Source organism: Ostrea edulis, chromosome 7 (genome assembly GCF_947568905.1).
Source record: "Ostrea edulis chromosome 7, xbOstEdul1.1, whole genome shotgun sequence".
In the NCBI taxonomy this organism is placed as follows: domain Eukaryota; kingdom Metazoa; phylum Mollusca; class Bivalvia; order Ostreida; family Ostreidae; genus Ostrea; species Ostrea edulis.
The window spans coordinates 34,604,483-34,614,522 of record NC_079170.1 but is presented as its reverse complement, the minus strand read 5'-3'; the positions used below and the strand labels follow the sequence as shown (position 1 = coordinate 34,614,522).

Sequence of the window (10,040 nt, the reverse complement as noted above, 5' to 3'; positions counted from 1 at the left end):
TTTTGTGTCATTATTATTATACTTGTACTTTCTGAAGAAAGTTTGCTTATATTGCTGATACCCTGATCAATCCGTCTGTCACACTTTCTTCTTCATCAAACTGGTCTTTTATTTTAAGCAGTAGCCAAATAATATTTTGGAATATGATAAGTGGTGTCCTGCAGATGTACAATAACGTTTCGGAATTTTCAATTTTAACCTGTAGACAAATTAGAGGTCAAAAGAATGATTTTTTTCTAAAACAAAATAAAAAAAAACCCAGGTTCCCAGAACTCATCTTACATTCTACAGATGGACCAGTGTAACCACAGATTACTCAATGCATCTTGGAATATGCAGCATGTTATATGGTAACCATTATGGATTATTTGCTAGTTACACAAGTACGACGGAGAGTATATTTAAAGGCAAACACTTGCGTGCAGGTATTATTGTCTGGTGACAGCATCTAGAGGGCTACATTTATTTATGATGTTGATTATTGTCCATCAGTTTGTTGTACATAAGTCATGTTGATGAATTGAACTATCGATGACAAACTGTATCAGTGAGTTGTTCACAATAAATAACAATAGTGAACTCAATAAATGGTGTATAAAGAGAGAAATGTGGCAGACATTGAGAATTTTCAGAGATTTTACAATTTCAGTCAGCACAATTAGGCCATATCACTCACCTGAGTCATCTTGGCCCTTTTGTTGTTCAACTGTTATGACTTTTGAAGCATTTTTTTTTTCAAACTTTATTTTCATGAAAAATTTTTGACCACATACTGTGGCCCCAACCTAGCCCCAAATAATCACAACATAACTGAAAATGAATTCACATAACAGATAGATTCCTCAACACTAATGACTAATATGACCTTGTTGTTCTGGACCAAGGTCAAAGGGTCATAGATCATGGTAAGAAATAAAATATCTTGCCATAAGAAATATATTTACAAAATGCAAAATTTCTATCTTAAATAGTTCAGAAGGTATTGGTTTGGTCAGGTGTTTAAAAAGTAGGTCAAGGTCACAAGATCAAACACAATCGTATCACAAGGTCTTGTTATAAAACTCTACAAAATATAGAAGCCCTATGTTAAATAATAATAAAGAGGTTACATTTTCTTAAAAGTAGGTCTATCTGTGACTCGTGTCTAGTCTGTGTGTTGTCTATCTGTGTGTTGTCTGCGAGTTGCTTATTTGTGATTCACGTCTTCTCTGTAAGTTGTCTATCTATGTGTTGTCTGTGATTTGTCTATCTGTGACTCATGTCTTGTCTATGTGTTGTCTATCTGTGACTCGTGTCTTGTCTGTGTGTTGTCTATCTGTGACTTGTGTCTTGTCTGTGATTTGTCTATCTGTGACTTGTGTCTTGTCTGTGTGTTGTCTATCTGTGACTCATATCTTGTCTATGAGTTGTCTATCTGTGACATGTCTGTGTGTTGTCTATCTGTGACTCGTGACTTATCTGTGTGTTGTCTATCTGTGACTCGTGTCTTGTTTATGTGTTGTCTATCTTTCGTTTAGAACTTTACATGTACCTGTGTCTGTCTATCTGTGACTCATGTCTTGTCTGTGTATCTGTGTGTTGTCTATCTGTCGCTTGTGTCTTGTCTGTGTTGTCTATTTGTGTCTTGTCTGTGAACTGTCGGAGACTCATATTTTGTCTGTGAGTTGTCTATCTCTGACTTGTGTCTTGTCTATGAGTTGTCTATCTGTAACTTGTCTGTGATTGTCTATCTATGACTTGTCTATGAGTTTGTCTATCTGTGTGTTGTCTGTGACTTGTGTCTTGTCTATGAGTTGTCTATATGTGACTTGTGTCTTGTCTGTGTGTTGTCTATCTGTGACTCATGTCTTGTCTGTGAGTTGTCAATCTGTGACTTGTCTATCTGTGACTCATGACTTGTCTATGTGTTGTCTATCTGTGACTTGTGTTGTCTATCTGTGACTCGTGTCTTGTCTGTGAGTTTTCTATCTGTGACTCATGTCTTGTCTGTGAGTTGTCGATCTGTGACTCATGTCTTGTCTGCGTGTTGTCTATCTGTGACTTGTGTCTTGTCTGTGACTCATGTTGTCTATCATATCAAATATGAGCTAGAGGCCTATCATTCACATCTCAAAAGTTATGAGCAAGGTTAAAGTTTCAGACAGACAAAAAATATACTCCTGATTTTAAAAAAGTGAATCCACACAAATGTCCCTGCTACTCTTGAAAATAATTTACTTTAAAGTTTATTCTCACGTAAAATTTCTATCTCCAATTGCAGCTCCACCCTCACCTCAAGGACCCTAAATTGAACAATTTTGAAATATCTGAAGTTCCTTGCACATTACTATGACTCATCATGACCTTGCTGTTCTTTAGAAGATAATTAAAGATGTTTCCCTACATATATATTCCCAAATAAAAACATGATCTTCAATTGTAACTTCACTCTACCCACAGGGGGTTGTGATTTCAAGAAACTTGAATCTGCACTACCTGTGCATGCTTACAGGCAAACCATGGCTCTGCTGTTGTTGGAGTGAAGATTTTCAAATGTTTCTTTATATATTTCTATGTAATCTTTAATCCCATATTGTGGCTCCACTCTACTCCTTGTATGTAATGAAAGAAGAAACTTGGATCTACACCCCCGGTGATGCTTGCATATCAATATAAGTATGGGCCAGGTGTTTTTGAGATTTTGAAAAGATATTTCCTATATAATCCCATGTAAAACTTTAATGCTCTGTTGTGTTTCCACCTTACCCACGATGGCAACAATTTAAACAACCATGAATCTGAATTACCAGAAGATGCTTGCATGTTGATATGATCGAGTAATGATGCTGTTAGGGAGAAGATTTGAAAGATTTCTCCTAGTATGTATTCCCATGTAAATCTTTGATTATTTATTCTAGCCCCAACCTACCCCAAGGGACCATATTTTCAACAAACTTAAATCTGCATTACCTAGAGACATCCTCGACTGACCTAATGAAATCAACCAAAATCTTCAATGTATACTTTATTGCTGTAATAAAACATTTTCTGTAACAAGTGGATAACCGAATTCTTAAAGTTTCAAGTGTCAACTATTCTTATTTTTATATTGAAATCCACCCATGAAAATTGTGTAAAATAATGTACATTGTATATGAAAACGTATGAATAGAACACATTGAGAGTACACAAAGAGCAAAATGAATATTTATAGACAGAGAAGAATTTCTGATAAATCTGTAAGTGTAAGTCTCAACATGTATGTGTGCTTATTACTAGTACATCCAATTATCGACCGAAACAGTGACATAGGAAGAAAAATGAAATGAAACCTTACGAAATGTAAGTGACTTTGAATAACCCGTGAAGCGAATTCTAAATTCATTCAAGCAAATACACATTGGTAGTCATAAAATGAAAATGAATTGCATAACAAAAATGATGATGTCACCGAATGATGATTATGACATCATAGATGATAATGATAACATCAGTTATCTTTAATACAGGTCAAAACTAATTACAACCTAATAAACAGAGAATTAAATAATATCCTCAAACTGTTCACAAATGTGTAAATCACAACTGGGAAAATATCCTCCAAATGACATATAACAACAACATAAAAATATTGCACTGGGTAACATTGAGCAGAAAAAAGAGACACGTGGGTCACATCACTCACCTGGGCATGCAGTTACATTTTCCCATGTATCAGTTAAAAAATTCAATGTTGTTGGGTATAACGAAGTTTGGTTATAATGAACCATTTTTCACTGGACTTGGTGGTTCACTATAACCGTGTTTCACTGTATCAGGTAAAAAATTCAATGTTGTTGGGTATAATGAAGTTTGGTTATAATGAACCATTTTTCACTGGCCCTGGTGGTTCACTATAACTGCATGTGTTTCACTGTATCAAGCAAAACATGCATTGTTAACAACTCCCCCCAGGCCACAGGGGGCAGGGTGTAAGCAAACTTTCATAAATTTTACATGACTGAGAATTCTTGCACATCAATTTGACATATTGTAGTCTAGTGGTTTTCAAAAGAATCTTATAGTTCTTGAGATGATTTTTGAGGATTTTGTTTTCTACTCTTGTGTAAAATTGTATACCCCTTTGGTGACCCCACCAAGACCCTGAGGGCATGGAGCGAACAACCTTAATCCACACTATAGAGGGATGCTTACATGTACAAACTCTGATGGTTCTGGAGAATATCTTAAAAAAGACTTGTCCTATATATTCCTATGAACAATTTTAGAGACCTGGCTTCAAGGATCATGGTTTGAATAGAATTGAATCTTCATTCTAAAAAGAAATTTCAATGCAAGTTTTTGCTTTTCTGGTTTAGTGGTTCTTGAGAATGAGGATATTTAAACACTTCATTCCATTTTCATCATTTTTTAAAAAAATTATCTTCCTTGAAAACAGGCATTCCTTCAACACAAGAAGGCTTTACATCAAGTTTGGTAGAAATTGGCCAAGTGGTTCTTGAAAAGAAGTAAAATATGTGATTCATAAAAGTTTACAGACAGATGGATGATTTCAATCAGAAAACACTCAGGTGAGCTAAATAAGAACAATTAAAATCACAATGTTGTATGACCATATAAAACACGTATATTAGATATTCATAACACTGTATGTATTCTTAACTTAATTTGTATATTTAAAATTTGGTGCAGTAAAATTTGATGCACTATTCAGTGTTATCATGATAAAGCACTTCTTCTATATATGACATTTTCATAATCAACACAACCATGAATTGGCGTTCTTGCTTCAACATGTGCAACAAAGTCACTAAAAGTTGAATATTGCTTAAATCCACTGTATTGTTTGTCCAAGTCTAAGAGAAATCTGCGTTATATAATCTCAGTGTGAATAAAGATGAACATTGTGGCCCCAACTTCAGTGTTTTTAACTTACATGTATTTCTTGTTTCTAAATTGATAGCTAATGACCCTGAAATTTACAATGTCATAATTATGAAATGAGACAATATACACATGCTCATCATTGTTTCTCTCAATATCAATGTCAGAGAACAGACTTAATAAAATACTCCAAATACACAGAGGCAACAAGGGAAGACTGGATGACTAACATCTGATTGGCCTTGAGTTGTTGACCTTTGTCACACGACCTTGACCTCACACCTTAGGAGCACTCCTGTCGTTGGTTACCGCTTTCTTCAGTTTCATCCCTGTCCTAATATCACCAAGCAGGGCTGACCTCCCGTTTGAACTGCCAGAGGAAGCTGAAGGAGGTGGTGGGGCGGGTGGTGCTGGTGGTGGTGCTTGTGGAGCTGGTGGAGGCCCGCCTGGGCTGGTGGGGGGTGGAGGAGCTGGTGGAGGTGGGATCCCCACTGGGGGCCCACCCGGAGGGGGTGGAGAAGGAGGTTTGGATCCACCACCGTGCAGCACGGATCGTGAGTCTGTTCGTTCCATTCTAGCCGAGGAGGTTGTTCTCTTTAATTTTTTTCTGCCATGACAAATAATGACCAAGAGAGGTATCAAACAATTAACATTGTGAAAATCTTAGGCTAATCCTGCTGGACATCTTCTTACTTTGCGTAATCTGTCTTGTGGGATTTATCAGTTAAGTAAAATTTTCGCTAAAGAATTTCTCATGAGAATTTTATTTTCACATGAAGACTATCAACATTATAAAATTAAGCACAATTGAATTTATCACAAATTAAGAGAGGGTATTTATGTATTGTATACATCTTTCAAAAGCATGACTTTTTGCAGAAAAAATATTATTATCCCCCCACACACAAACCCCTCTACAATTAGTTTTGACTTACTTTTGTGGTTTGCCCGAGTTCACAATTTTTATGGCTTTTTTCATGTCTTTGGATAAATGAATCTGAAAAGAAGAGATTGGCAGACAATTCATGTACTGGAGGAGGAATGTTTAAATCATAATAGTTTAAAATTCCATGTGTTTAAATTTCATAATTTCACTGATCATTTTTAAAGCATTCCCTGACAATGTTGAGATTACCAACCTTTGCAGGATTGAATCTACTCATCTCCCCTAAGTTTATCTCCCGGAAGAAGCTCAGCTCATACACCTGTAATTAATTTAACGAGGTGATGTAATGGATAGATTCAGGTCATACACCTGTAATTAATTTAACCAGGTGATGTTGTTATGGATAGATTCAGGTCATACACCTGTAATTAATTTAACCAGGTGATGTTGTAATGGATAGACTCAGGTCATACACCTGTAATTAATTTAACCAGGTGATGTTGTAATGGATAGACTCAGGTCATACACCTGTAATTAATTTAACCAGGTGATGTTGTAATGGATAGATTCAGGTCATACACCTGTAATTAATTTAACGAGGTGGTGTTGTAATGGGTAGATTCAGGTCATACACCTGTAATTAATTTAACGATGTGATGTAGTTATGGATAGATTCAGGTCATACACCTGTAATTAATTTAACGAGGTGATGTAATGGATAGATTCAGGTCATACACCTGTAATTAATTTAAGAAGGTGATGTTGTTATAGATCAAGTATTTCCTTTATTGTTGTTTACAGGAAATGGGATCAAAAGATAAAGGGAGAAGCAGAAGGATTGGTTGAAATAAAATATTAAACGTAGAGAAGCTATCCTATGATTGGTCACAATTAAAGTTAAGGAATAATTGTCGATTGTGTGTTGTTCATAAATCAATGGCACCAAGGACGATGGAGGTTTGCTTAATCAGTGAATGAAAACAAACTTGACATAACAACTATGGTGGGGGTGGAGGGTTACGGGGTTTAAATTTGTATAATCTGTGAATAAAAACAAACATGACATCATTGATAAAAACAACTATGGTGGGGGTGGAAGGTTGCAGGGTTTAAATTTGTATAATCCGTGAATAAAAACAAACTTGACATTGTTGATAAAAACAATAACAGTTGGGTGGGGGGTGTGGTGGGGTTTAGATTTGTATAATCTGTGAATAATAACAAACTTGACATTAATTCTTTATACTGACATGTTTACTATGGACAAATCATTGGTAAATGTACATAGTTCACAATAAAGAACAAGTTATAAGCTGGGCTGTGATTGGTCATCATCAACAGACAACTAATCATAATCTGGGCTGTGATTGGTCATTATCAATAGACAGCATATCATAAGCTGAGTTGTGAATGGTCATCATCAATAGACAACTAGTCTTTCATCCATAATTATTTCTGAACAGATGCGATGTCAGTCATTGGTTGGTTGGATATATAGTGTTTAACATCCCACTCGAGAAATTTTCACTCGCAACCAATAAGTTGCATAAAGAAAATGACATTAAAATTGAGATAAAGTATTTACAGAGATGTGACATCAAAATTGAGATAATGTATTTACAGAGATGTGACATTAAAATTGAGATAAAATATTCACAGAGATGTGACATTAAAATTGAGATAAAATATATTCACAGAGATGTGACATTCAAATTGAGATAAAGTATTTACAGAGATGTGACATTAAAATTGAGATAATGTATCTACAGAGATGTGACATTAAAATTGAGATAAAGTATTTACTCTGCAGACCTTTATGGTTCAGTAAAAGCTTGGTTACTCTCCATCGAATCTTTAGAAAAATTAATCGATAACCATACTAATCTACATTAAATGTCCAGTATTGATATTGTCATATTACGTAATAACCAGTATTGTTATTTATTGTCATATTACGTAATGACTAGTATTGTTATTTATTGTCTTGTGTTTTGTTACCTGTTTGATTGATGGGTATTTTCCTCCAGTGTCCACACCAAAAATAGAATTCAGCACCTACAACACAAATATAGAATTCAGCACCTACAACACAAATATAGAATTCAGCACTTACAACACAAAAACAGAATTCAGCACCTACAACACAAATATACACTGTAAAATTCAGCACCTACAACATACAACACAAGAATCAATACAACATTATGAACTAGATATGTCGGCACATTTTTCTATATTAAAGGGGCACTACTCCATAAACAAGAGGCCCATGGGCCACATCGCTCACCTGAGTAATGGATCATATTTAAAGATTTTTCCTAAATATTCGCATGTAAAACTTTGATCCCTATTGTGGCCTCAACCTACTCCCAGGGGGCCATGATTTTTACAAAAATTAATCTGCACTATGTCATGAAGCTTTCATGTAAATGTAAACTTTTCTGGCCAGTGATTTTTCAGAAGTTTTTAATGATTTTCCCTATATATTGGTATGTAATATTTTGATCCCCTACCATGGCCCCATCTTACCCCCTGGGACCATGATTTTCACAAACTTTAATCTGCACTATGTCAGGAAGCTTTTGTGCAAATGTAAACATCTTTAGCCCAATAGTTCTTATGGAGAAATTTTTAAAAGATTTTTTTCTATTCATTAGTTATGTAAACCTTTGATCCCCTATTGTGACCCCAACCTAACCCCAGGGGTCATGAGTTTAACAAACTTGCATCTGCACTATGTCAGGAAGCTTTCAAGTAAATCGCAGCTTTTCTAGCTGAGTGGTTGTTGAGAAGAGGATTTTTCAAGATTTTCCCTATATACATGTAGTTGTACGTAAAACTTTGATCCCCTATTGTCGCCTCATCTTACTCCCTGGAGTCATGATTTTAACAAACATGAATCTGCACTATGTCAGAAAGCTTTCATGTAAATTTCCACTTTCTTGGCCCAGTAGTTTTTGAGAAGATGTTTAAAGATTTTACCGATATATTTGTATGTAAATCTTTTATCCCCTATTGTGGGCATCCAACCCCCAGGGGCCATGATTTTAAAAAACTTGAATCTGCACTATGTCAGGAAGCTTTCATATAAATTTCAGTTCTTCTGGTCAAGTGCTTCTTGAGAAGATTTTTAAATGACCCACCCTATTTTTGTGATTATCTCCCCTTTGAAGGGGGCATGGCCCTTCATTTGAACAAATTTGAAAGCCCTTCACCCAAGTATGCATTTGGCCAAGTTTGGCGTTATAATTGGCCCAGTGGTTCTGGAGAAGTCGAAAATGTAAAGCGTTTACAGACAGACAGATGATGGACAACAAGCGATCAGAAAAGCTCACTTGAGCTTTCAGCTCAGGTGAGCTAACAATCAACGCAATGGAATAAAACTCAAACTCGATCTGTAACTCATCAATATACACCTGCATACAAAAAATCTCAAAGCGTTTAGAAAAAAAAATTCGGTGAACAAACTTTAATCTGCACTATGTCAGTAAGCTTTCACGTTTTTCTGGCCCAGTGGTTTTTGAGAAGATTTTTAAATGACCCCAACCTGTTTTTGCATGTTTGTGATTATCTCCCCTTTGAAGGGGCACGACCCTTCATTTGAACAAACCTGGATCCCCTTTACTCATGGATGGTATGTACCAAGTTTGACTAAAATTGGCCCAGTGGTTCTGGAGAAGAAGTTGAAATTTTGAAAAGTTTACAGACAGACGGACAGACAGACAATGGACAATCAGTGATCAGAATAGCTCAATTGAGCTTAAAAGCAATTTGCATCCAGAACTTCATCTCACAGGTTTTAAGTAAATGGGTGAGTGGGGGTACCACAATGTGGTAGTATTAGATACACATCCTTCCTAATCAGCTGGTAAAATATATCAATAAAAATACTAATTTAAATTACAGTAATCAAATTTAGGTTTATAAAGCAGCATCAATTGTTTGTTTAATAACAAGAGGTCCAAGGGCCATATCGCTCACCTGAGTTACCTTGGCCCATATCTAAAGACTTTCCATACATGTATATATTTGCATGTAAAACCTTAGTCCATATTGTGGCCCCAACCTACCCCTGGAGGCCATGATTTTTACAAACTTGAATCTGCACTATGTCAGAAAGCTTCCATGTAAATCTCAGCTCTTCTGGCTCATTGGTTCTTGAGAAATGATTTTTAAAGATTTTCTCTATTTATTCTCATGTAAAACTTTGATCCGCTATTGTGGCCCAATTTACCCCCCGGGGGGGGGGGGGGGGGGGGGGGGGGGCATGATTTGAAAAAACATGAATCTG

At 35.8% G+C, this 10,040-nt stretch overlaps 1 protein-coding gene across 2 annotated transcripts in view; it reads right to left on the bottom strand.

Annotated features, from left to right (window-relative positions):
- Positions 1-2,991: 2,991 nt before the first annotated feature.
- The window catches only part of LOC125667449 (slowpoke-binding protein-like), a 44,715-nt gene continuing 37,666 nt past the window's right edge, over positions 2,992-10,040 (bottom strand). For both annotated transcript variants that reach the window (XM_056144102.1, XM_056144101.1), the window contains 4 exons: positions 7,748-7,804; positions 6,003-6,068; positions 5,799-5,860; positions 2,992-5,470 (listed from right to left, as the gene is read on the bottom strand). In XM_056144102.1, coding sequence (XP_056000077.1) covers positions 5,140-5,470; positions 5,799-5,860; positions 6,003-6,068; positions 7,748-7,804 — 516 coding nt within the window. In that variant the 3' untranslated portion in view covers positions 2,992-5,139. The remainder of the gene's footprint in view (positions 5,471-5,798; positions 5,861-6,002; positions 6,069-7,747; positions 7,805-10,040) is intronic.